General features: G+C 50.0%; 2 protein-coding genes across 3 annotated transcripts in view; both read left to right on the top strand.

Annotated features, from left to right (window-relative positions):
- Nucleotides 1–18,502, top strand: part of SLC6A13 (solute carrier family 6 member 13) — a 31,593-nt gene extending 13,091 nt beyond the window's left edge. The window contains 9 exon segments of the mRNA XM_051784958.1: nucleotides 1,331–1,465; nucleotides 10,361–10,464; nucleotides 13,260–13,384; nucleotides 13,945–14,057; nucleotides 14,204–14,341; nucleotides 15,402–15,504; nucleotides 16,143–16,243; nucleotides 16,660–16,830; nucleotides 17,998–18,502. Coding sequence (XP_051640918.1) covers nucleotides 1,331–1,465; nucleotides 10,361–10,464; nucleotides 13,260–13,384; nucleotides 13,945–14,057; nucleotides 14,204–14,341; nucleotides 15,402–15,504; nucleotides 16,143–16,243; nucleotides 16,660–16,830; nucleotides 17,998–18,117 — 1,110 coding nt within the window. The 3' untranslated portion in view covers nucleotides 18,118–18,502.
- Nucleotides 18,503–25,568: 7,066 nt separating this feature from the next.
- Nucleotides 25,569–26,868, top strand: part of SLC6A12 (solute carrier family 6 member 12) — a 49,920-nt gene continuing 48,620 nt past the window's right edge. The window contains exons 1-2 of one of the 2 annotated variants that reach the window (XM_051784948.1): nucleotides 25,569–25,856; nucleotides 25,988–26,057. The gene's annotated coding sequence lies outside the window, so the exon portion shown is untranslated. The other variant, XM_051784949.1, reaches the window with a different exon arrangement.

The following is a 26,868-nucleotide window of genomic DNA, read 5'->3' as shown; positions in this document are numbered from 1 at the left end:
GCGGCACAGCCTGTAACTCCTGCTAAGGGATGGTGGCCTTTAGGTGGATTTCGAAACAGCTTATTCTGGATGGATGGGCAGGTGTGATGAATGGATCATTTCACATCATTACATTTTACACTTCCTCCAGAGATGAGCCTTAGCTCTCCAGTGCACCACTGCCGAGGCTGAGGAAAGAGCTGTGGGGTAGCGTCCAGGTGAAGCATGCTGGTGCAAGTCCTCACTCAGCACGTCCACACAGGAAAAACCTGAAAGAGCAACATTTCTTTTTTGGCCTAGCATGATACGATGGGCTGAACAACCTCTTTTCAGGGTGGCCAATAACTCTTGAAAGTGCAAAAGCAATGTGAAGGGATTAATGACATTACTTGAATTTCTGAGGAGGCTGTGAGCCCTTGGTATCAGTTTGTTTGTATGGGAAACATAGACTACAACGTTGTGTTGTGGTGGCATGCTACAGAAAGTAGCCTTAACAGTCCTGAAAGTGCCCTGGTAATCCCCAAATTGAGTGTTACATTTACCAGAGGTCAAGTCCCTGAAAGGATTACTGGATACCGGCCTCCAGCTTTCCCCTGAGGGATGTGGCTCCTTTGCTAGAGGAAGGAATTTCAACCCTGAGTACATCTACATTGCTCATGGGGCTGGTGGCATAAAAAGCAGGAGGACACAGGTTAGAGGTTCTGTTTGGGTCTGCATCCGTGATGGCAATTCTGAGATGTGCTGCCCTGCTCTGTGTGAAATACCCGTGTTGGGTAATTGTACAGGGGTCAGTCAGAGGCAGCCTCTGTGAGTCCCTGCAGTGGGCAGAGGTGGGTGCCAGCCCTGAGCTGGGCACCCCCCACTGTCCCTGGTGGTCCTTTGGTGGCAATCACATTTCAGAGTGTATCTCTTACCTGCACATCCCTTTACCCTTACTACTAAATCCTGTGGAGAAGAGACTGTCTGTGTTTGATTCAGACTACTTGGAGTAGGGACGTGCAAATAGATACTGGGGGCAGCTCCTTCTCTGATGCATGTAGATATTACACTGCTGGCTTCAGTAGAGCTACTATGCCTCTAGCCTGGTGACAGCCTGGCTCATGGTCTGGATTGCTCTTGGGACTAGAAAGGTTTTCTCTGGCTCCAGACATGTAATGGCATGTGACAATTTTTCTGGGTGCATTTTAGAATGCATTTCTTTCTATTGCAGGAGACAGGAAGGTGCTGGGTGAAGCAGCTTGATGTGTCCCCTGGCAATCTCTCCCAGCCCAGGGGTCAGTGCAGTGCTGCCAGCACTGGGTGCTCTGGCCCATGCTGCTCTCTCACACTTGTCCCTTCATCCCCCTCCCAGGTGGTGTATTTCACAGCCACGTTCCCATACATCATGCTGATTGTTCTGCTGATCAGGGGAGTCTCCCTGCCCGGGGCATCCCAGGGAATCCTCTTTTACCTTTATCCAGACATCAGTCGCCTTGGGGACCCCCAGGTAAGGTGGAGGGGGAACTGAATGGATGAGCTGTGCTTGCATGGATTCCTGTGGCTACCCTCACTCTCTTCTTTTTGTTTTCCCACTTTCTTTCTTCCAATTTCTTCCTTCTGACTCCTCTTTTCCCCTTCTGTGGCCATAAGGCAGGGCTGTGATATTGGTGCATACTCTGACAGTCCCTGCATTCTTGTCCTCCAGTGCAGTTACCATATTTTCCTGTCTGAGTTGAGCCTGACTTGCTCAGGGGCTGGGGCACTGGGATTTAACCCTTCATCACGAGTGGTGCCAGCTTTCTCCCCCCTTTCCTGGGGAGGCTCCTCTGCTGCGAAGGCAGAAGGTGCACGGGGCGTTACTTTGCACTGTGCTGGCAGCTTGTGGGGTTGAGCCCCGCTCCTGACACGTTTGCTTCAGCTTCCTGGGGAAGTATGCCGGATGCATGGATGGTGAGAGCCGTGGCATGCTGCAGCAGCAGTCCCCGGGATCTGGCTGCCCTCTTTGCCTTCCCATCCCTGGTGAGAAATTCCTGCCTGTTTGACAGGAGGGTCAGCGCCCGCCCGACTGCTGCTTTTAATCTCTTTGGGACAAGTTCTTCCACGTTAAATCCTGGCTCCAGCTGAGCTGCTGTACCAGCCTTTGTGTGAAGGTGTTTCCAAAGGAGATTAAAGGGTGCCTACTTGGAAAATAGGCCAGCAAAACCCTTGGTAACCTCATTAACTCTTTCTAGTCTAGCACCAGTGTTGCCTTGGTTATTAATTTTGTGAATGAGAACATAAGTGCTGGGGGAGGTACAGCTCCAGCTGATCCTGCCCTCCCTGATGGAGGAGAGAGGATGCCTCTTCCCTGGGGGCAGGGGGTATAGCAGTGTGTCAGAGGCTTCAGGTCATCCTCGGGCTCTGCCTGTGCCCAGGGTGCATCGTGGCTCCGTGCAAGTCAGTTTGACTTACAGCTTCTGATCCGGGGAGGTAAACACAAGTGTCCGGTTTCCAGCTTCAGGCAGTCTGGTTTTTATCATGGGAAAGACTCAGAGTTCCTACTCAGCTTTCTGGAAGTCGCTCTCTGGTCAGGGCTGTGCCTGAGCATGGGGTGAGAAGCCTGTTTTACAGTGCCAGCTCCTCTCTCTCTCTATTTTGTCTGTGGACAGGAGGTGGGTAGGACAGCTGTTCCCTCGGCATGAAGGTGCAGCAAGGCTTGGAAGGGGGTTAGGACAGGTCTGTGTTTGCAGTGTTTGTGTCTCCATTCATGCTGATGAGGTGCAAGAGGCTTCTGAAATGAAATAATATTTTCAAATGGTGCTCCTTCCCTTATGAAAAGTCCTGTTGTTACTGTGGCTGCGTTGCCCAGGGGACTGAATTAAACCACCTCAGGCATGGCATGGTTGGTACTAGTTGTGTCCTCATTAGGTCTGTCCTGGCAAACTTTTTCAATTACAGCCTGAACTTTAGAAGCACAGTTTCCTTCCAGCCTGGAAAATGCTAATGTGCCGGTGGAAAAGCAGAGTAGCCCTTCAGAGCAAGAGGAAAACTGATGAACCAGGGAAGGAAAATTTGCTCCTTCATCCCTCCCTCCCCAACTCCATCATTCCCCAGTGAATGCTTCACTTCTGTGGGAAAAGCAGGAGTTGGCAGCAGTGGTTGCCTTCCTCCAGCGAGCTTTAACCACCCTACTGAACCGATTAGCAAGGCTTGAGGCTTCTCTTTCATTTTCCCATAAGAGAGGGAAGGTTTAGTGCCCCAAGCCCCACGAGTGTGTGTCTGTGCTTCCCTGTGTCTGTGCAGGGACAGTGTGAGTCCTACCATGCCCTTGGGACCAAGTCGATTATACTTGGTTTGTGCTCATAGGACAGTGAGCTGTTTACCCACAGTCCTGCACTGCCTGGCAAAGTGGAGGATTCTTTAGTGCCTGGGGAGGGATTCTGGAAGTTAAAAAAAAAAATTAGGAACACCCTCTGCAATCTGAACCTTATGATAAAGGCTTCTCAAGGGGAGGTTTAAACAAAGGGCAAACAATACACAAGGGGACAAAATCAAAACTCTTCTAAGTTGTATGAAAAACTAGGTGAAAAGAGGGGATGAATTATTTACCAGATTCTATCAAGGGAGCAGCAGCAGATGTGATTAAGTGTCAGAATATCAGGCTGCTGTGTGGGAAATCATTGCTTTTCACCTGCCAAATGACCTTGGACAGAACCGGGAAATCCTGCCTATGAGAGTCAGGCAAGCTGATTGATGGTAGTCTCTTCTGGCCATGAAGTCTACAGTGCTCTAAATCTTCCTGCACCTTCATTTTCTAAATCTATGAAATGCTTATAATTAAAATGGTAAATGAATTGCATTTGACAGGTAGATCAGACTATACAGAGAAACTGCCAAATAAAAGTTTTGAATAATGAAGTCCAGTTCCACTCAAATACAAGCAGATAACAGCAAAAACACCAAAGAGATCATCAATTTTGAACTGTGTGCCTCCAAGCAAAAAAAAACCCCAGAAAAACAACCCCACAGTTAGTTTTTTATATGTATAATAGTTAATATTATGATATTAGCACGTCAGCCATAACTAAGTCCAAAGTTTTTTCCCCCATCTTGATTGCATTTTCTGTGCTCCAGAAGGTTCCTTCTTATTTCATAGAACAGGTTGTGTTTTAACCAAAAGGGACTCATGGGGTCGTCTACCATTTCTACTTCTGTTCACTCCACCCTTTGCAATTATCAGTTTTATCAATTATCTATTTCAGTAGAAAATACTGGAAATTTATGAATATGATTAAGGATAATGATCACTAGTGCAATCCACTAGTGATAAGCTGAAATGAGAGGAACTCAGAGAGGAATAAGGCTTAAGTGTGTGAAAATTGTCTATTAAAGAACTTTTCTCAGATGCTGGCAGGCTCTCTGTTGCTTGATGCTTTCATACCACTGCCAGGCACTGTTTAAATAGACAGATTTAAAGTGAGGACTGATGGGCTTGATGCAGAAAGTGCCAGCTGGGTGTTTGGGTTTGCTTTAAAGAGAAGAAATGTAATAGTCTCCTTTCACTCATATCAAATCTCAAGTGATTTTAGCTAAATTTCATTAAATTTAATGAGTGAGAATGGAGAAGGAGGTAAATTCAGCAGCCTCTGAGCATATCTGTCTCTGGAAAAGAAGCTAATGTTTCTCAAAACCTCCCACTCTTGTTTTCCTCTTGAAGTTTCCAGAAACCCCTCCACCTTGCTGTATGTGCTTGCACTTTATCCAGTCTTTAGATAAAGGAAGAGCTTTCTGTGACAAACTGTTTTCCAGCCACCCCAGATGTGCTGAAAGCCCTTGAATTTGGGGGCTGTATCCCAGTCCTGGGGGCAAGAAAGCGCCAGAGGTGCCAAGGGCCAGCAGAAGTGTGCATTACTTTTCAAATATCCTTCCCTACATTCCTCTCATTTCCTTTCACCCATTTCCCCGATGGTTGCCTTTTGGAGCAGCGTTTGCCCCTGCAGTTTTCCCCCAGGGGTTTTGCTTCCCAGCAGGTATGACAGGAAGGGGAGGCAAGAGAAGAAGATGCCCCCATTTTTTGGGGGGGGGGGGGGGGTCTGTCTGCTCTGCCTGTGGCTGGAGAGAGAGAATGCTGATGGCTGATTCATGGTTTGGACTGGAGCAGCTCTTACTGCTGAGGCTGTGCTGAGGATAAGCCTCTTAGACCACCACAGGGAGGATGAGAGGTGTGTGCATCTTGCAGGGCTGTGACCAAGGGCCCCTGTAGCCACACTGGGGAAGGGGTCAGAGCCCCAAATCCTCTCCAAATTCAGGCCCTTCCTGATGTTGCTCCATGGCCAGCAAGAGCTGCTGCTTCCCAGCAAGAGGGGAGGGCCACCATGGGCTTGCTAAATATTATTTGTTCCCCTTATTTATTGTTTTCCCAGCAGGCCTTTGACTCGGCCCTGTGTGCTGGGTTTGTGCTGTTGCCGGCCCCCCGCCTCCCCTTCCTGGCGGCCGGAGTGTTTGTTTTCCTGCTGGAGGACAAACCGCTGTTCCTGTGTGTGGACACGTGCACCAGCTGGGCTGCCCTGGCACACTGTTCTTGCTCCCACCGTGTGCCCTCATGCCCTGGCAGAGGGTCTGCAAGACCAGGCACTGCTCACACTCTTCCTGGGGGACAGAGGGCAGGTACCGGGCAGCAGGGAGGAAGAGCCTGTAGCCCGCACAGCAATGCCAAAGGGGCTCAGGGCTGGAATCATCTCCACCTTGCTGGAGCAATGCATCCACGTGGGGTGAACCACAGCTGTATTTACCTTGCAGGGCTTCCTCCTCCTCCTCCCACGCCTCTTCCCAGCCCTGCCAGCATGGGACTCGGGTGGCTGTCTGGCCACAACCGTGCAGCCCTGCTGAGTCTGATGTCAGAGCTGACATAGGAGGAAGGAATAAAGCTGTCTGTCTGTCTGCCCACAAGCAGCAGGGCATGGAGGACCATAAAGCCCAGCTTCCCAGGCAGCAAGGAGCATCCCTCGGAGCACTCCTTGCCCCTTCACACCTCCCTGGGGCAGGCAGCTGCATTTTTGGGGATGAACCAGAAACCTATTTGTTTTCTTGCGGTGTTTAAAGAAACCCCAGTGGTGGAAGGGCCCTGCTGGTTGTAAAGTGTCCCTATGGGTCTGCAGTTCCCTGAGGTGTGGGAGTGACATGAGGTCAGTGGTCTCCGATGGGGATTATGAGGACCTTCAGTGCTGACACAGGGTGATTAAGTGGGAAAGAAAGCCCCTGTCCCCCATTCCCAAGGAGCCTAAGGATGTATTTTCTAAGCAGAGCTGGGGCTTGGGACTGGGAACATGATGCTTGGCTGAGTGTTGGCTGGACAGAAGGACCAGGAACATTTTACAGAAATGACAGTGACTTGTTCCTTGCCTCCTCTCTCGTGGGATAAATGGGAATGAGGGAAAGCCTAACCTGTGCAGCAGGGCCCCAGGGCTGCACAGCTCTGTGCTGCTGCAGTGCTGTGGGGTGTGGGCTGTGTCTTGGGGCTGGGGCCTGTGGGCTAGTCCTGAGTGAAGGGGGAAAGGCAATCATCTGGAAATGGTGCTCTGGGAGTCTTGCAGCAAAACCTTAGGAATCATGATCTCCCCTTTTAAGGCTTGAGTGATATGTTTGTGTGGTGCAGTGGGTGGCTGGTGGGTAGTGCCAGCACCACAGGCTGACTTGTGAGCCATGATGTTGTGAGCAAAAGAAATGCTGGTTGAACTGTAGCTCGGGACCTGGGTGGTTTTCGTTCTTTGCTCTGCATTACACCGAGTGTGACTCTCCACACAGCATGTGCCCACCCTCTGCTGTATCATCACTGCCTGTTGATGGGGATGCTCTCAGCATGGCACCTGTATTTGATGTATGGCATACACTGGGGTTCAGTAACATTTGCTCAGAAATGGTCTTTACTGTTGTAAGTGCTTTGAGATCTTCCTAAGGAAGGATCTGTTTCAGTACAGGGCGCTATTAAATTTCAGTACAAGTAATAAAGCAAATATTGCCGAGAAAATTAAGGGATGAAGGAATGGCTATAACCATCTTGGATAACTGCAGCTCAGGTGTAAAGGTTTTGGCCAAAAACTGAGAGCAGGAGGTTATTACAAACTCAACAACATGTTCAAAGAAATTGAATTTTGAATTAAATAAACTGGATAGCTTAGAAAACTGCAGACAAGAATAAAATCGAAATACCCATGCTGCCAATATGCCAGTGAAATCTGAACAGGATAAACTTTACCAGTCTCTTTGGGAGCAGCAGCCAGAGAACAGCAGGATGTTTTTATCTGCAGTGGAAAGAGAGCCCTGTCTGACCCCAGCGAACCCCTTTAGTCAGAGAGGCCTGGGAACAGTTGAAAGAAACATTTTTCTGAGTCACTGCAGGGAGAGAAATGAGCAGAGGCAGCAGGTTGGGAAGGAAAGATTTTTTCAGCTATTTGCTGAAGTGAGTGGTCTGTGTAGCCCCTGTGAGCCCATGGGGCTGGATGGGCAGCACTGCCTTTGGTGAGAGGCTGGAGGAGGCTGGACCCTCTTCCAACCCCACTGCTCCTACAGTCCTGGGAATTGCTGCTGCTGCTAAACTCCATCACTAGTGGGTCAGGAGCATGTCTTGTTGCATCCCACTGACCCCCATTGAATTTGGGAACTGCAAGGAGGCTGGGAAGGTCATAAATGTGTCTTGGTTTCTGGCCCAAGAGCTGTAGTAACCTTTTAAAACATGAAATAATGTGCGCACAGCCTGAGCTGGTGCTCACAGTCATGCTGACTAAGTAGGATCATAAGCTCTGCAAGTCAAGCTTAGCTTTATTTACAGTTTCAGCTACAGGCTGCCTTGCTTCAAATGGGAACATATGCTAAGGCAGGTCCTGTATTCCCCAAAGATATCCCTTTGGGGCTGGACTCCCACACAGTCCGGTGTGCATCCCAGAGCATGCAGCAAAGTGGGGAGCCCACAGACCCCGTGCTGGTCTCTGCTACACAGTCGGGGATTTTAGAAATGAGCCACTTCATAAGCCACGGAGCTAATGAAGCTTGGTGTCTTGATATTTGGCTTCTACCACGGATGGTAAAGCAGCAGTTCTTTTCCTGCCCCAGGGGTATTTCTCATGTCTCTCGTTTGTGTGATTTATCTGATATTTAACACTGGTTGACTCTTCCTCCCTGTAGCTTTCTGCTCAGTGGGGACCCTGAGTTCCTGTCTTTTTCCTGTTCCCTAACTGTTGTGAAATTCATAGGTAGTTGATATTCTTGAGGTTTCTAACAACTGTTAAATCTGGTTGAAACTTGTCAACTGGGTCTAATGTTACGACAAGCGTGGGGTAGGCAGTTTAATGACAAAAGTCTTATCTTGACAAATTAAACTACAAGAGCTACAAACCCCACCAGAGGGTGTGTTTTGAGCTGGAATTTGATGAAAAACAAGAGCTCTAGCAATAACTAGCAAAATAAAAAGCAAACCTAACAAAACATTTCACCCCAATCTGTGCAAAGATGTTTAAATTATTGATGCAAAGGTGTCAGCTGGTCCAGCTCACCTCAGTGCCTTGCTGTGCCTAAAAGGTAGCTGCAGAGTGAAAGCTGTGCCCTTACTGCCCACAAGCACAGTGATGCTTTAGGAATCAATTTTTTAAAGGGCTTTGATCTTTTTCTAGTATTTTTGAAATGAAAAAAATAACTAATACTCTGCTCTCTAAACACATCTTCCCATTCATCTCCTCCAAAAAGAGTAAAATATACTGAGGTCAATCACTTTTCTGACTTCCCAGTGCCTTGAACTAGGTGTTCCAGTCCCACCTCATCACCTGTCCCTTCCCATTCTACAAATCAGAGACTTGATCTCACTCCCTTTTTCATCTGAAACCCAAAGTCCAGGATTTCCATGGACCAAAGTGGAGGATGTGGGGTCAAACATTAGGTTGCTTGCAGGAAAGTCAGGGAGAGCAGTTTCACCAAATCCAGCCCTAGCAGTGCTTCTCTTTCTCTCCCTATGGACAGCCTTGCTGGGGTTTGCATCAGTGGGCAGGGAGAGGATTCATTCTGTGTATCTGTACCTTGAGCTAAACCTGGAATTTCCTCCAGAAAAACCACAGCTAATGGTACCCTAGCATGCCTTCATGAGGCCTATCAGCCCAGGAAGGGGAAGAGGTAAATATGAAACCAAACCTCTTGCCACACGATCGCACTTTGGCCAGTATGGAAGAGGAAGGTCAGAACAGTGCTTTGGTAAGGGTGGCCTGAGCAACAGGGGTGGCTGGGCAGGTGCTGCCAAGCTGACCATTGCCTCAGGACATGAGACCTCGGTACAAGTGTACCTGACAGGTACAAGTGTGATTTGAAGTCATCAAAACCAATGTGGTGCTTTCCATTAACACCTGTTCTTCTCAGAGGGGTCCTGGGGCAAGGCTCGCGTTTGTCTGAGGGTGGCACTGCTGGGAGAGGACCATATAGCCAAATGGAGACTTTTCTCATAAAGTTGTCCCAGTGATACTTTTCTTCTGCTTTTCTTTCCTGACTAGCTTATCTTTTGTCTAAAGAATGTGGCTACCCTTCAGCAGTGGTTGGATTATTGTCTCATCTCTGTTTTATAAACCCCTTGGGAAAAAAGACCTTAGAAAACAGAGGTTTATTAAATAATGTTTGTCATTGCTTCATTCCTCGCTGTTGGTTCCCGCTTTTGCTGTTCTCTGCAGAAGGCAGTGACAGTGGTTGCATTGGTGACTGCACACAGCTAGGCTTTCAGATCAAACTTGGCATTGACAAATGTCAGCCTTGGAGCACTGGGATGTGTTATTGACAGTGAGAGCAAAGCGCCTCATGGGAATAACAGTGGTTTTGCATGTTCTTTTAGGAGCTGTCTTTTGCAAACAACTCTGTTTATTTCTAGTACTCCTCTCCTCCCCAGTTAATTTTCTTTTAAGTGTTGGAGCCTTTCCATTAGGTCTTGGAGAAAAGGGCCACCACCAGAAGCTGTATCCATGCTACTCAGAGGGAGACCAAGCTTACCCAAATCAAGTTCCCCTTCTCTGGTAGCAGAGGGCTCCCTCAGCTCTCACGGGAAGTATTTATCCAGTCTCTCCCTGCTGGAAGGCTCTACACAGTTGCAGGGTTCTGCAGATTTGTCAGAGAAAGAAAGAGGTGATGAAGAGCTACATGGGATGTGGGTTGACAAGGCTCCTGATGCATTCCTTCCCTTTGGCACTCTTAGGCCCCCTGGGTGCCTCACTGAGCACTGTAATTCCTGGCACACAACCTGCCTCTAGAGAAGGCTTGTCTACGTGCTGGGTACTGCTGACCTCCCAATCCCTGGCCTTTCTGCTGCTTACAGCAGCCTCCAGGCTCTGCCTCTTCGCATCTGTGCAGTGTCTGCGCTGGCCTTGTCTTCTCACCTCTGTTTACATCTCCCTTGCAGGTCTGGATGGATGCAGGCACTCAAATCTTCTTTTCGTATGCAATTTGTCTGGGATGCCTGACGGCTCTGGGCAGCTATAACAAATACCATAACAACTGCTACAGGTAACTGGAGCATGGCTCTGCTGCCTAGAGCCTTCCCCTCCCTGAACATCAGCATGCAGAGGCTGGTGAACTGCTGGAGGCTACTGGCCTTCTGAAGTGTCATGATTTCTGTTCCTACTCAAGGTGTAGGAAGACTCTTTCCAGGTGTTTTTGCCCCAAATCCAGCTCTCCGTGCTTTCTACCCAAGGGACTTTTCTGTCTGTGCCATGTTTGACAAATCCCCTCTTCCACACCCAACAAAGTTAGATCCTCTTCGCCAGCTTTGTGACCCCAGCCCAAATGACAACCTCCCCTATTACATGGATGCACAAGTAGCAGTAGGGGAGGCAGAGCTGTGAGATCTTAAATGGCTGTAGACTGGACCCCTTTCACCTTGTGATTTATCCCTCCGTGGTTCACTTGGACCCAGTGACCTGCACAGCTGTCAGTGCTTTGGGTTCCTATGTGCTACCTGCACATAAGCCTGCAGAGGTGACTTCTGTTTCTTGCATGCTGGGCTGCATGAACAGAAATGGGCAGGTTGCCAAATAGAATCAGGCTGCCAGGTTGAAGTGGTCAGGTGAAAATACCCTCATTTTGCAGTAGGTGTATTCAGCACCTGGAGCTGCATCCCCAGGGGTAAAAGGGGAGCGTGAGAGGAAAGAGGACACCTCTAGGTAGACCTGCCCACCTCTCCTCCCACCGTTTCTCTGCTGATTCTGTTGCTCCTGGCACTGGGTTCTCCCCCTATCTTTTAAACTCAAAATTGTGGTTGTTGCCATGGAAGGTCCAGGCAGACCACTGCTACATGATCCTTGCTTGGCATCTTTCTCTCTCTTCACCCAAGGAGAAGTTGATTCCAGCTGCAGGGGTGCCTCTCCAAAAGCAGGTGGGCTGGGACTCCTCTTTCTTTCCATGTCCCATCTCCCAGATTCAGTTTTGAGAGAAAAAGCCACAGGAAAAGAAGAGATAATGGATCTATCTCTGGCCTGCTACATGTCCTTGGACATTAGCCCTTTGCACCTCCAGTCTAATGTGTAGCATGGGGATGATGACAGGGACTGCTCAGCAGCAAGGTTGTAAAGGGCTTCAGTAACTGCAGCTGGGAGATGCTGTGGTAAGGGGAGGGATGTCTGTTTGCACAGAGACCATTTATGCTATTTGGCTTTTCTAGGAAAATTGTTCTTAGTTTCAGAATATGCCTATTCCCAGGCATGGACCCAGTTTCAATGAGTCAGTCCTGTGGTCTCCAGGCTTGATTTGGATAGGCAGACAGACAGAACCAGGCTATAAAAGGGCAGAGGGACAGCAGCATGGTGCCCCACTCTTTTATGCCAGGCCCAGGGTAACCTTCAGTGACCTGGAACAGGAAAGGATGTGGGGAGGAGGAACCATTATTCAAATGGCAGTGGTCCAAGAAAGTACCAAACAGCATAAACCATTTCTTGTTTTCTGGGACAGTTAGGAAATTCTTCAGTGTTCCCTGGCTCTTCACTTTTTCAAGTGCAAATCTGCACAGAGAACTCTTTCCTCTGGCCATTTTCTGCATGTTTCTCTCTATCTTGACACCTCTTCCCACCTGCTGGATGGCTGGAAAACACCTTCCAGTCCATGCCTTTCCAAGGAGGATTTGACCTGTCATGCACACATCCAGGGAAAAGAGAAAGAAACACCAGGAAGGGACAGGAACTACTTGAAAAAAGTGGGAATTTGTAAAAAGTGACTCAGAGTATAATTTGAATGGAAACCAGGCAGTATATAGAACTGGAGAAATGAGGTTCTGGCATGGCTTCCCTTTGGGTTAGCTGGGCTTGGTGGAGTGTGACCCTTCTTTCCAGCTGGAGATTCATTGGCCTCTTTCAGTCTCTCCTGCCTTAGAAATCAAATGCCAAGGCAGAGCAATGGTGTTAGGTGCTGTGCAGTCCTTTGCAATGCAAAGAGCTGTGCCTTGGAAGGAATAATCTGAATTTGTATGATATAGAAGCTCTGGATGAATTGTACTTTCTCTCTAGTCAATATTCAAGGAGGGGCAGGGAACCCCAAAAAAGCTAGATACCTAAAGACTGGTGCAGAAAATCACACTAGGTTTGCAGAGCAGCATTTAATAAAGTCAGAGCAGGCCACGCAATGCCAGAAGGAGCACGTTCAGTTTGGTTCAGAATATCTCAGAATGATGCTGCAAATGTTATTGTCCCCAGGGTTGCAGTCACAAGAGGACTGGGGAGACTGGAGCATGAAAAGGAATTGGATAGATAAGAGCTGTTTAGTTTAAAGAGTAGATGGATGAGAATGAGATGAAACAGAGACAAAAGGGAATAGATCAGAGAAAATAAATTGGATGGCTCTGTTTATCTTTTTCTCATAATGCAAAGACCAGGAGATACCTAGTAGTGCTGAGAACCAAGAGGATTGTAACTGGTCTGAGAAAGCTATTAAGGAAAAAAAGCATGCCCCCTTTTCAGTCAAAAATAAACTGTGGTACACTCTGCTACAGGAGGCACGAAGGACAGAGAGGGGAAAAAAAAGGAAAAAAACCTTGGCATTCAGATTCAGACAATCTCATGAGCAAGGACCTTAGGTGTGGAATGCATCTGTCCTTGGGTGAGACTTTCCCCTGGGGAAATCCTGGTGTGTTGTCCACACTGGGGCAGCTTCCTGCAGCTCCTGCTGCTGAGCTGAGCTGTGTGCTTGGGAGAGACGCCCTGCTGTGGGCACAGTGGCTGGGGCAGAGGAGTGGGTGTTGCCCTGGGGGCTTCCATGGGGTGTGGGCCATACCTGGACTCCCACCTGGTTGATGCTCTACCCCCTTCTCCCAGGGACTGCGTGGCCCTCTGCTTCCTCAACAGTGGCACCAGCTTCGTGGCTGGCTTCGCCATCTTCTCCATCCTGGGCTTCATGGCAGAGGAGCAGGGTGTGCCCATCGCCGAGGTGGCAGAGTCGGGTGAGTGGGGACTGTGGTGGGATGGGGCTGTGGGGGTGCTGTCCCTTGAGCCCCCAATGACAGGAACATGCCTGCAGGGCACCTTCCTTGCTATAGCTGCAGGTTCCCATCCTGGTGGGCAGCTTTGCTCTCTGCCTCCAAAAACCAAGAAGAAACAAAAGCACACTCATGAAATAGTGAGATAAAACAGCTGTGGTTTGAGGTTAATCCAAGCTACCTCTAAGGGCAAGGGATTAGGCAACTGCTGCCCCTCATAGGGAGGGTGGTGAGGTGACTGCATGGCGTATGCCCAGGCTTGTGCTGTGCTTCCTGGGCTCAGAGACTTACCCTGGCTCCCAGACCTTGCGATGGTGATGCAGCCAGTCCCCTTCCTTCCCTTCCTGCTTTTCCTCCACCCCTCCAGGAGTCTGAGTTCCATGCACAGTGCAGGTATAACTGGAGTGAGAGGCTGCATGGCCACAAGCTGTACCTTGGCTGGGTGGCTGCTCAGGCAAGTCTGCCCCAGCTGTGTCGTGCTGCTGCCCTGGCACTGCCCGCTCTGAAAGCCCTTCTCCCTGCAGGGCCTGGCCTGGCATTCATCGCCTACCCTCGGGCTGTGGTCATGCTGCCCTTCTCCCCGCTCTGGGCGTGCTTCTTCTTCCTGATGGTTGTTTTGCTGGGACTGGACAGCCAGGTAAAGGTGCAGGTGTAGAGTGATTCCCTGCCAGACAAAAGCTGCCGTCTTTCCAGGACAGGCTTCATCTCGGCTGAGGGGGATCCACCGGGACTGGGAGGCTGGTAAGGATGGGTTGACAGAGATGGGATCTCTGCTTTTTGCAGTTTGTCTGTGTGGAGAGCCTGGTCACAGCTCTTGTGGACATGTACCCCACCATCTTCCGCAAGAAGAACCGCCGGGAGACCCTCATCCTGCTGGTCTCCATCATCTCCTACCTGGTTGGACTGTTGATGCTCACAGAGGTATTTTGGGCTCAGACCACCTGCATGGTACTTGCTGGGGCAGAGGGGGTCCTGGTGGGTGGTGAGGTCCGTGCTGGGGCCGGGAGCTTGCTGGTGAATCCTACCCTGCTGCACAGCCTGAGGAGGCTGCCCTGCCCTGCCCATGCCATTCACATTTTCCCTTCCAGCCCTCACCCCTTGTGCCAGTCACAGTCCTGACACTTCTCCTGCCAAGGCTGATAGCTGGAGCTCTGGACAGCCCATATTTTGGCTATAGACTTATCTTTACACAAGCCAAACCTTTTACAGCTCTAGCCTGTTGCATGGTAAGGGGAGTGTCTTTGTTCTGAATGGAACTACATGAACATTTGATGTAAGGAAACTCAGTGGGCCCGAGTATGCCCCTTATCTATTATACTGATATACTCTGTATTACTCTTGTGATTAATTGCCTTGGAGTCAAACTGTTCTGGTTTAAAACCTTTAACTGTGCCTACCAGTATGTGTGTGTGTATTGATGCTGCCCTGATGCTCTTTGCACTTTCTGTTTTCATTTGGGCATAATTTTGAAAAGGCTGCTTCTGATGTTGCACCTGCAGCATTGTTGCCTGGGCTTACCCACCTGCCTGTTTTGTAGGCAGCCTTGCAGACCTGGGCAGTGAAACAGCCAGGCTGCACACACAGTTACTTCCCTCTGCAAATTAGGAGCCTAAAGTAAATCAGATGGATTGCATATCTTAAGGGGGTTCCCATCCTCACTTCCAGCTACAAAAGCTGCTTTGGTTTTGTCTTCTCCTAAAATATCCCCACAATCTCTGGCAGTCTGTTGCCCTGCCCTGCCCTGAAATGAAGGGTTGCAGAGACTCCTGAGAGCAGGGTGTCTGCGTGTCCCCATCAGGCCTCAAGCACAAGGGACATGCCCTTTGCAGTTGGCTAAAACCCTGCCCCAGAGAGAGGAAGATGCCTCCACCTCTGGGGAAGATGCTGAGTTTGTTTCCTGCTCTGGCTCTTGCTCTTTGCCTGATTTCTCTTCCCTCTCTCCCTCCCCATCTCACTTTGCTGCCCACTTGGCCCTTCCCAGGGTGGGATGTATGTCTTCCAGCTCTTTGATTACTATGCTGCCAGTGGCATGTGTCTGCTCTTTGTGGCCATCTTCGAGACTCTCTGCATCGCCTGGGTCTATGGTGAGTATGAACCAGGGGGGGATCCCCAGCTCTAGTCTCTCAGGCTCTCGCCTGGTTCATCTCAAAATGCTGGTCTGTAGCTCGCTCAACTTGGCAATTGTTTTGCAGCGCAAGGCAGACATCTAAATCCTTGCTTTGGTGCCCCTGGACTCAACCTGAGTGGGATTTCTCACAGGAACAGCCTGGGGCATCTGCTCAGCAGACATCCCCTGCATGTTCCTACGTGCTCCTGCTTTTGAGGCCTTCCTTTGTTGGAGACTTGCAACTGTCTGAAAAATCTTTTCCCAGCCTGTATATAGAGAGACCCTCAAACATTTTTGAGAGCCCTCTTTTAGCCTTGATGCTCACAAGGGACGGGTGAAACCTGGGTTCAGGTCCTAGCCTTGGAGATGATGAGAGGCTGGCCCTGCTGACCCACTGGACTGTTCTGGGGAGAGAGGAAGTTAGTCCAGGACAAAGCATGAACCTGGCCACACTCCTGACGAGCTCCCCAAGAGGACTGTTTGTGATGCTGAGGCTACTGCCTCATCTTCTGGGGAGCACCCCAACAGTGGTGCAGCAGGGCCCTGCTCTTGCAGACCCCACTGCCCTACTTCCCTGGTAGCAGTGAGGTATCCCATCCTTCCCCTCTTCCACAGGTGCTGAGCGTTTCTACGACAACATTGAGGATATGATCGGCTACCGGCCATGGCCCATCATCAAATACTGCTGGCTTTTCATCACCCCAGCTGTCTGCATGGTGAGGGCCCACTGGAAAAGGAGCTGTGGGGAGGAAGATGGGCAGAGCTGGGTGCCTCTGAGAAACAGACACCTGCATACATGGAGAGGGATGTGCATGCGTGTAGGGGATTATGCGGCCTGTGCTATGGGAGCCTCTTGTTCTATATGCTTGGTGCTTTGGGGGGCAGATGAGGTGCTGAACAAGGGGGAGTGCGGCCTGAATCAGCTGTGATAGAGGTGTTTGCAGGTGGGGTGAGCTTCTTGATGCTATGCCTGGTACTGCCTGTGGGGGCTGTCCCAGCAAAGCTTCTCTGTTGCTGTCCTGGGCTGCTCTTTGTTACCACAAAACTGTGCAGGTGTGTACTCACCGGGAAGACCTCTCTTGGTGTTGATTTTCTTACTCTTTTTTTTTCTTTTACTCTTTCACCTTGCCAGGCAACCTTCTTGTTTTCTTTGATCAAATACACCCCGCTGACTTACAACAAGAAGTATGTGTACCCGTGGTGGGGTGACACCTTGGGCTGGCTGCTGGCCCTCTCCTCCATGGTGTGCATCCCTCTCTGGATCATCTACAAACTCTCCACCATCAAAGGCTCCCTCAGAGAGGTGAGGTTGGTGCTCTGGGACCAGAGCATGGGCTGTGCTTCCGTGCTGAAGTCCAGCCCTGCAGGGGGATCATTTGTGTGTTGCTGGTTAATTAGCAGGGAGCCCAGAATAAATCTCTTGAATGAGTCCATTGCTATAAGAGACTTGGGTTTTTAAGTTCTGTGTTGCTGGAGGGCTGCTCCAAGCTGGCTGTTACCTCTTCATGCCCTTTTTTTATTGCTTCTGTCTCTTTGCAAGTACTAATTGGAAAAAGGTCATTAGATGGAGAGGACAAAGATGATCTCCACGTTGCCCTTAACTGAGTCTTGAGGACTTGCTCTGAGAAAGCTCCAGATGCTCTGAGCATTGTGGTCATCTGAGTTCACCAGTCTGTGGCTGAGGCCATAGGGACAGAGTGGAGGGGATCACTGGAGATTTGGAGTTCCCATCACAGTCTCAGTGCCCTGGATCTGCCCTGCTTCCAGAGCTGCCGGGATCCATTGCTGGCTGCACTAGATCTCATTGAGAGGGCAGGGATCTGGAAAGTCAGACCTTGCTCCAGATGGGCATCCCATCCCTGCCATGGCTCATGGTTTCAGGGAGAGATTTCACAAACAGTCCTGAACTCCCAGGATCCTACCCATTCTCTGCACCCTGCGAATGCTCGAGAATGTGTTGTGACAGCAATGGGACTCTGACCCCTGTGTCCATCACAGACAGGGAGGAGTGGACACAGGTGCAGGGGCTTGGCAAGGGCCATGCAGCATAATGTGGTATGAGAGTAGCCCCTTGTGCACTTGCTGTCCCAGTTAAAGCCAAACCTGTGTGCACAGGCTCACCCTTTGCAGCCTGTGCTGACGGAGGGGTTGACCTGGATGTACTTGGTCACCAGTTTTTCTCTGGACTGCTTTGTAGCTCTGACCTGGAGCAAATGGAGGACAGAGCTGTCCTACCATGTCTCAGATCTCTCACGTGCTCAGTGCTTGTCCTGGGACAAGTGGTTGGAAGATGAGTTTACCCCCTCAGTTTCTGAAGTGCTGACTGTCCTTGTTTTGGACATCTTGAGCATATAGAGATCAGACCTGCAGCCCTGCCTGGCTGGCTGAATGAAACCCAAGACTGGAAGGGAAGGACCCACACGACCTTTTGTCCTTGCAGCTGTGTTTAGTGCCTGTCTTTGCCTTCCAGAGGTTCTGCCAACTCACCTGCCCACTTGAGGACTTGCCTACCAGGCCGGGCATGGGACAGCCCCTTCCCACCACCAGATCTGGCCTCCTGACGCTGACAGAGCTCGAATCTAATTGCTAGGACTGGTGTGGCTCTCCCTCCCCTCCCCCAGGATGGTTTCTATACAGCATTTACCACCTGTTGGATAACACAAGGATTCTTCACTTGCTGAGAAGAGAGCGATTTCTGGGCTGAGCTCCCGTGTCTGGAAGATTTGAAGGGCTGAGGAAGAGTCTGCCATGGAGATGGTCTGTGTGGAGTTAGCAATGCACCTTAATTCTCTCCCTGGAGAGGGCTTTGAAGGGGCAGATCAAGCACCAGTGTTCCTGAGCATCCCCAGGCTTCTGGTGGGCAGAAAGGAAGGACTGACCCTGGAATGGAGAGTGTCAAAGAGCCTCAGAGTTGTGGCTCCAGTGTAGACTTTGGGAGCTTCTCCATTCATTCCATTAAATCCATGTTTTTCCCCACTAGATCTGCTCTGTCTCAGTTTTGTCTCACCAACATCCCTTGCCCATGGCATGTTAGGTGAGGTGTGTGTCAATGGAGCTGTGCTGGGCTTTCAGGTCTGGATCTCTGTTGCACTGGCACAGTGGAATGGGAGGGTGGCCAGAGGAGAGGAAGCTTGGTAAGCCCCTGTATGTGTCAGCCCTGGGGTACCCTAGGTGAAGGGAAGAGTGCAATGGCATCTTCTGATGGAGCCCTTGCCAGCTCCCAGACAAAAGTGTCATGCATGTGATGAGTCACTGGGCTACTCCGGGGTCTGAGAGAAGCAGGGATTGGTGTTTTCTTCTTGCAAGTGAGGGATCATGGGAAGCTTTCCCTCATCTCTTCAGGTCTGTGTCTTTTTTATGCTGACTTGCCTTCCAGGTGCTTTAGGGCCAGTCATTTCGGTTTTCCTGCGTGTGGAAGAAGAGCTGAGTGGTGGAAACGGACTCTGTGTGTTATGTCAACAAACAGGGCCCCTCGGTTCCAAGCTGTTTGGGTAAAAAACCCATAAAAATCAAAGAGCTTGTGTTTTAAGTGCTGTAGCCCCAGCATCCGAGGAGGGCAGCCAGAGGACATGTAACCCTGGGAAGCTGGATGGCTCCCAGGAAACCCTGAGGAAGCTGGAGCCTGGACAGAGCTGAGCCAGCAGCCGGCAGCGCTCAGCTTTCCGAAGCACAGACGGACACGGGTGGGCACCACGCTGCAGCCAAGGCTTCTGGTGACGCGGGCAGAGGAAGACGCGAATTAAAGCGAATTAAAGCAAATTACAGCAATCCATGCCATTAGCCACAAGGTGGCCCCAGGACCTCACCTACCGCCGCCGCTCGGGATGGGGTCCTTGGCTGGGTGACGATGGGACCCCTGGGTCACGATGACCCGGCCATCCCCCTTTCTCCCCTTCCCGGTCGCCTGTCGAGGTTTTCTCTGCAGAACCTCCCTCCGACAGGGAACGGTGACCCCAGCTGTGGCTGTGTACTGGTTTAGACTTCTAGGCAATGGCAAATTCTTGGGTTTGGTTTCCCTGGGCTTGGTTTTCCCAGGCTTGGTTTTCCCCAGTTTTTTAGTGTTCTTGGAGCCTGGTAACCTGAGATGGGAGACAGGTCCGTGATGGAAAGGAGTCATGGACTTTTGCTCCTAGAGGCTGTGAAACTCTGACGAGCACCAGGTACTGAGGGGATTGCTGCTGGGAGGGTTTGTGGTGGTGCAGATTTAACCTCCAGGAGGGAAAGCCTACTGATGTATTTTCCTCTGGGGCTTCATTGGCTCTCTTCTAGAGTGGCTTTAGAAACCTCAGCTCATTTCCATCCTGTTTTCTCTTTTCCTAGCCTATATTCCACAGGGGGTATGAGGTGGGCAGGTTCCTTTGCAAGGCTGCATGTGCAACCATGGGATACGGTACTGGGTCTCAGAAATTACTTTTAGAAATGAGAGAACAGAGTTCAATACAGAAGTTTTTTCCTCCTTTTTTTTTTTTTATGAATCATATTAGAAGCTCCAGCAACAGATATTTTTATTCATGTAATTTTAACCTTAAACACAATTTTACTTTCATTTTCCAGTAATATCTATAAGAGGCTTGGCCCACTGGGAAGACATTTTTACCATAATAGAAAACAGTAATTGTGCACAGCTGTCTCCAAAATATGGCTGATGTAAAAAGTCTGCTTGGCTGCATGTAGGCAAATTTGAGTTTGCTGAAAGCCTTGTGACTTGCTTTGTTTCAATATAGCCTGGTGTCCAGTGAGCTGGGCATGTGGTTTATTGATCTGGTTATGTATGAGCCAGGAAACCTCCCAAGCCTGTGTTCTTACATGACCCAGTTGCTGTAAAGCTTTGGATGAGCTAGACAGGTCAAATAAGCAAGAGGATCAAAGGTTTTGATGAACACTTAAATAAATATATTGTTTCTGATAGGAATTTAAGACAAAGTATTAGAACCTATGACACCTGGCTTGAAATATGAATCAAGTATATTCTGTATTGCTCGTTGATAAGGTTGATGGACTAAATCTGAAATTAATATATTTGAAACTTCCAGACATGAAATCTTTCACAGCACTTTTTAAGACCCCATGGTTAGAGGGAACTTTGGTAAAATTTGGAATATGGTGATTGTTCATGATGTGGATTGTGGTGAAAGGAATTTTACTTGAATTCAAAATCAGCCCAGTATTCCTTGCACTCTGTGGAATTTACACCTATTCATCCCTTCTCTAACTGGAGAGATGCTGTTGTCCCTTTAGACAGGAGGTGTGTGGTCATTGGAAATTTCCCACCTTCAGAATCCAAAACCTGCAACTTAGGCTGAGAATTCAACCCATTATTTTCTGGATAATGGGCATGAGATCAAAGACCCTTTTTTTTTTTTTTTCAGATGAGAAGTTCACCTAAAAATAAAATCGTCCCTGAGATTCTGTCCCTGGTTGCTAGTGCTTGGAAAGGATGACCTTTCCATCCATCTGTCTGTGAAAACCAGGCTCTGCTTTTCCCATGCTATGATGCTTGCATCAGTGGTGCCCAGGGAAGTCTCAGCCCTCCTAACCTAGGGATGGAGATGCCCAAATAGGGCAGGGGAGAGACTCAGGGATGGACCTGTGGACCTGTGGAGCAGGATGAGTCTCAGGGCGAGCATCCTGATTCCTGGGGTTCCCAGCATGTTTTAAGAGATGCCTTGAGAGGTCCTTCTCCTTTTGCCATTAGTGATATATACAAGACAGTTTTCCATGGCTGTTGAAAAAATACATATTGTGAGTTGCTGTTTGGTGACAAGAAAGGTGGATGTGTTGGGAAAAGACAGGCCATGGTGCATAAATGGAGAGAACAGAGTAAGATTAACATGTTAACACATGAGATACATAATTCTGTGAAGCAGAGATCCACAAATAATCTGTTAAGTGTGTCCTACAGGTGGGTGCAGATGAGCATATCCCATGGAACAGGGTGTTTGGCTGAGCCCTTGTCTCCTAACATGGTTAGCAGCCTGCAGGATGGGGATCTGCATGGTGCAGATAAGGGAAGCATGTGTGTGGGAGCACAAAGACAGGAAGCTGTTACTTCTAAGAAGTTACCAGTGGTTTGCTTACCCCCTTCTCCATCTGACCTGCCCAGAGTTGCATCATTTTGGGCAGCCACATGTGCTTCTCTGTGCCTGCAGACTGACCTTGTCCTTCCCATCCTTGTGCCCTGTACACTGGAGGTGTTTGCTGTCACAACACACGTCCCACAGCACCAGGCTCAGCTGCCCTGAGGAAGCAGGGAGGGAAAGCAGGAGCAAACAGGCACATACCCATGTGTCCTCTGCCTGCCTTTGTACTGTGATCCTCCTTGGTCTCTGATCAATAATGAGCAGTGCTGTGAGACTCAGAGAAGCTGTTAGACTACAGATGTTCCCCCAACATTGTTAGTGGTCAGTGGTCAGTGGTCCCCCTGACCACCTTTATCACCTTCTAAGCCATTTGCCCTTGCCTCATCCTCTCCCCCACCAGGAATGCTGTGAAACAGGGGATGTCTCACCCTGCCTGTACTTCCAAAGATGAAGGCTCCTGGCAGCCTCCTCTTCCCTGGGAGCCTGGTGGGGGAGCGGTGCTGTGGCTGCTGGAGCTCGTCATGGTTCTGTGGGGTCTCATTAACACTTGTTACTTTGGTCATGTTAACTAGTGATTAGTTTTGGAGGAACTGCTGTCAGAAGTCACAGTAGAAGTTAGCTGTGAACATAAAAAATAAATTACATGAATGCCTAGGAGGAAATCCTCTGCAAACAGTACTCAGTTGGCTAGGCAAGCTCTTGGCCAAAGAGGCAACGGCTTTGTGCTCAAGGGGGAAGCATTTCTCCCATTTTGCTTGCAAAAGTGTTAAAAGGTGGGATTGGTCTGGACAAGTGAGGGCAGTGGTGGCTTCTCCTGCAGGTGGCACAGCCAGTTGGGCAGCCAGGGCTGCAGGGTTTGCTGTCTCCAGCACAAATCCCAGTGACTGCCTCTGCAGCTTCTGGTGTTTGTAGAGCAGGAGCACATTTTGGATTCACCCATAGGGTGTCATGCTGACAGACCTCTCCCAAAAGCTGGACTGGGAGGGGGGGAGGGAATGGACTCGTTTTGGCTTGAATCCTTGCATCTCACTGGCTCAGGGATGAGGGAAGCATCGTGGGGCCCAGGACTTGCTGCTGCCAGGGAGTGTGGCCCTGGTGTGGGCTGGTGTTGGCAGCCTGCCGCTCTGGGCTGGCTCTTCTGCAGGCATGTCAGAGCTGGCTGGAAGGGAGGAAAGGGTGGGGAGACCCAGATAATGGGAAAAACCAACACGTGCTATGAGAAAAGAGAAGGTGAAAAGGGAGGCAAGGGTGCACTGCCAGCTGGCAGGGGGTGAGCAGGGTGGGGAGGAGTAGACCTTTGAGGAGGTACAGGGCAGATCTGAAGTTGTGGTTACCCATCCATCAGAGCAAAGGATGGTGTAGCAGGCTGAGTCCTGGTCTCCAGCTGCCCTGGGCCTGGCAGGTTGAGGGTATCAGGTCACTTCAAGGATAGTTCTCCTCTTATGATGGGAGGGGATGGAAACCCATGCAACTGGCTCTGAGTGAGCTGGCAGCTGCAGATGGAGTGGGTACCTCTATGTGGTGGGACAGCTGTGCTTTCCCATTCCTCCTGTGCACCCCTGGGCACAGCAATGGGGCTTCCTCTTGTCTTGGTTTTCCTGCTTGCAAAATCAGACAGTGCCCTCCCTTCCTTTGCAAAGCACCTCAGGGTGTGCTGTGGGGAGAGCTATGGAGATGTGTGTGCTGCTGATGTCTGAGCTGCACACAGCAGGGCAGGTCCCATGTCTGAGAGGGGTTCATGCTGCCTGGGGAAGGGGGTGCTTTGAACATTTCTAGGATTTATTGCAAGCAGCACTTTCCTTTTGGGGATGGAGTGTTTAAGAGCAACCTCATCCACACTCAGAGAGGAGGAGTTCTGCAGTGAGGTTGTCATGCCCCTTAGCAGCCCTGTCCTACCTACACAGCTGTGCAGCCCAGGGTGCCTGCTCAGGGCTGACTCTGCCAGTGAAGGTGCCAATTATTGGTCAGGTAATGCATCACCCCTTACCTTGCCTTCTCCTGAGCACAGTCTCTTCCCCCTCAGCTGAGCTGGTCAGAAGGTGGTTTCTGGTTTTCAGTCTGGGCCATCACTCTAGTGCAATCCCTCACGTGGAAGCTGCCATGCTGAGATAAATGTGCCCCATGCCTGTAGCAGGATTTAAAACCACCATGAATTATTGCCTGATGGGAAACACTGAAGCCCGAGTGTGACTTCTGGCACCTTCTGGGCTGGAAAACAGAAATAGCAGCCTTTTTTTCCTCCTGGAGAATGACTTTGACACATTGCTGGATAAAGTTTTCATTTAGGTTGACTTTCTTGTTTTACCTGAATGTCACAGGTCATTTCCCATCTACAGCTTTGCACAAAACCCGCGCTGTTCCTGTGAAACACTTCAGTGTGGATAAATCAAGTTTTTAGGTCAGCTCTGCTTACCTAGGCTTATCTCAATCCCCTTTTCATATCTGGATAACCTCTACTGCACCTTTTCCTCAGCTGTGCTGGGTCACACCAGTCCTCTGTGACAGGACAGGCAGTGGCACTGTCCTTCGTGGGCAGGGACAGAGGCAATGCAGTGGCTGTGTTGTGTAGCCAGCACATGGTGTTCACCTTGCAGTCTTTCAGGACTTCAGAGGCAGCCCCTAAAAGGTAGAAGATGGAGCCTGTCCCCTCTGATGTTGATGCCAGGTTGTGCAAAGGAAGAATCAACCTGTATTTCTTTGGGTGTGGGACCAATCAATTCAACTAGCCCATAGGGAAGGTGAAAGCCAGGGTTTTGAAAATGGCATGCTTGGAAGTTTAATCCCAGAAACAGTGTACTACACTTTGTCCTTGGCTGCCTGTGAAGAAGCATCACCTGCTCCAGCTGCCACCCTAGCAGCCCCATTGCCCAGCTAGTACCTCTGGGAGAGGGCTGGGCTGGCTCGGAGCTCCACCACCCTGGGGATGTCCCCCAGATCTCACCCTGAGCTGCTCTGCCCCTCTTTGCATTGCTCAGAAGTGTGGGCCTGCCTCCAGTGTCAGCTGAGGTAGTACATTACACCCCCGAAGTAGATGGAGATGTTTTTCCTTACTGCCTCCGGCGCTGGCCTCAGTGGTTTATCCCAAGGATCCCACCAGGCACAGGGTTGATTCCCCTTACACATGTCTCCAGCATTATTTGTCCCCAAGCTAATCCAGCGTGCTCCAATGCAATCTGAGTCACTGGCTTCTGGCACCTGTGGAGGATTTTTTTGAGACAACATTACAAATGACCTCTATAAGCGTGTGCAGGCACGTAAACCTACTGCTTCCCCACTCTGTGGTGGTGAGGGCTCGTGTCAGCTCCTGGTTTCCCACTGAGGGGGCTGAGGGATGCTTATCTGGTGAGCCCTGACACAGGTGAGCCACTGGAGCATGTGCTGGATGTTCCCCACCTCCCACCCCACATGCGGCTCTGGTTAGGCCACATGGGTACATGAAAAGGTCCATAGGAATTTGGAAGGCACATTAACAGGCAAAGCAGAAGACAAAACAGTAACAGCATTAAACATAACATTAAAAAAAAAAAAATCAGACCTGAAGTATCTTGAGAAAAATGGTGTAACTGGAATGCCTGTTGCTAGTGTTGGTCATGAGAAGCCCTGGAAAAGTGTATCAGGGCTAGGCACAGAGGGATTGTGCACTCCTAAGGAGCACCCAGATACTATAAAGATTCCTGCAGTACCTCTTCTTGCTGGCAGAGCTCTGTCCCATGAGCTCTACTGGCACTCAGCATAGGGCACAGGCATGGAGGGAGGGGCCTGCGTGACCCCAGGACAAACATCCCCCTCTTCACACACCCTCTGCCTTTTGTTCACCTGTCTCATAGTGTTAGTGAGTCTTCAGCTTGGCCACAGAAGAAGGTTTAGTGTAGTGCTCCCTGGAGATGGGACAATTCTGCACATTTGTAGGATGACTTTGAGGGATGTCACTATCCTGCTAAAGTGCTGGAGCTCCAGTGCAGTGGGACCATGTGGCAGTCAGACTGGGCCATGCTGCAGGGTCTGCAAGGGGGGAGGTCCCTCTCTGCTAAGGTCCAGATGACCTGGAGTCACTCCCTGACTGCTGTTGTTGATGTTTGCAAACATTGGTCCTTTACCCTGCCCGCCTGTGGCTGACCTTATTTTGCTTTCCTGTCAGGGCCACAGTTCAAGGTCTGGAGGGGTGCATGTTGTGCATGTTGTGAGAGAGTAGGGGAGAAAGTTCTTTTACCCTGATGCACCTCCCTGCCTGATGTCCCACCACCCACACGTGAGCTGGGTGATAATTTGGTGGGGGGAGCTGGTGGAAGGGGAGGGACAGGAGGAGGAGAGAGGGTAGTCTCTGCCTAAACTCTTCCTGTATCTCTTTGGCACTCGGTGGATTCCCTGCCTGGATTCCAGTGGGACGGGAAAGGACAGGACAAGATAGAACGGGAGGGGCTTGCCTGGGGGAGACCTGCGCAGGGTTCAGGTGAGTTGGGCGTTTGCTCATTGAGCAGATCTGGCTGGATGTGTGTGTCACACCGGGAGTGCCAGTGCCTCCAGTCCTCCCTGCTGCATGCCAGTGCTCTGGAGAGTGGTCCAGCAAATCTGCAAGGGGAAAATCTTCTCAGCGTTAAACAAAGGAAGAGAGAGATGGAAAATAAGGAGCAAATAATCAGTTTGGATCAAACCAGGGAAGAGATTTTTCTTTTAGTGATTCCTATAGGAAAGGACAGGCAGAGAAGCTGCTGGGGGGCTGCTGGGAAGCTGAGAGCAAAGAGATGCCTGAAGGATGGATAATTGGTACTGAAGGTTGTGGCAGCAGAGAGAGAGAGAGAGAGAGAGAAAAGTACTCAGCAGAAAGATTGAGAAGAGAGATGAGAGCAAGCCAGATAAGGACAGGGATGAAGGGCAGATAACTAAGTGATAATAGGTACAGCAAAGGTGCTAGGTGTGAAGTAGGCTGTAGGCATTTCAGCTACTGCAAATATGAGTCAGTGACTCCCTCTCTTCCTGTGCTGCCCTGCAGAGGTGCTGGCCTTAAAGCATTTACTTGGGGGCTGCAGCTCTAAAAGATGTACCTGGTAATGTGCTCCTTGTTCTTCTTTCCACCAAGGCTTCATCAAATTTGCCTCTGAGTAGGGGTGAGGCAGGGAGACAGCATAGTTTCTGCATGTGCTAAACTCTGAGGATCTTGGGCATTTTTGTGAACAAACTCAAGCGGAACATGTGGGGGTTTCATAACACCTGATCTGCGTCTTCTTAAATCAACAGTGCTTTTAAAGTAATCACTGTTAGTC

This window comes from Manacus candei, unplaced genomic scaffold (assembly GCF_025592945.1).
Source record: "Manacus candei isolate 608988 ecotype Guabito, Panama unplaced genomic scaffold, ASM2559294v1 h1tg000018l, whole genome shotgun sequence".
Lineage (NCBI taxonomy): Eukaryota > Metazoa > Chordata > Aves > Passeriformes > Pipridae > Manacus > Manacus candei.
The sequence above is the reverse complement of the archived record's forward strand: the minus strand, read 5'-3'. Positions and strand labels throughout refer to the sequence as shown.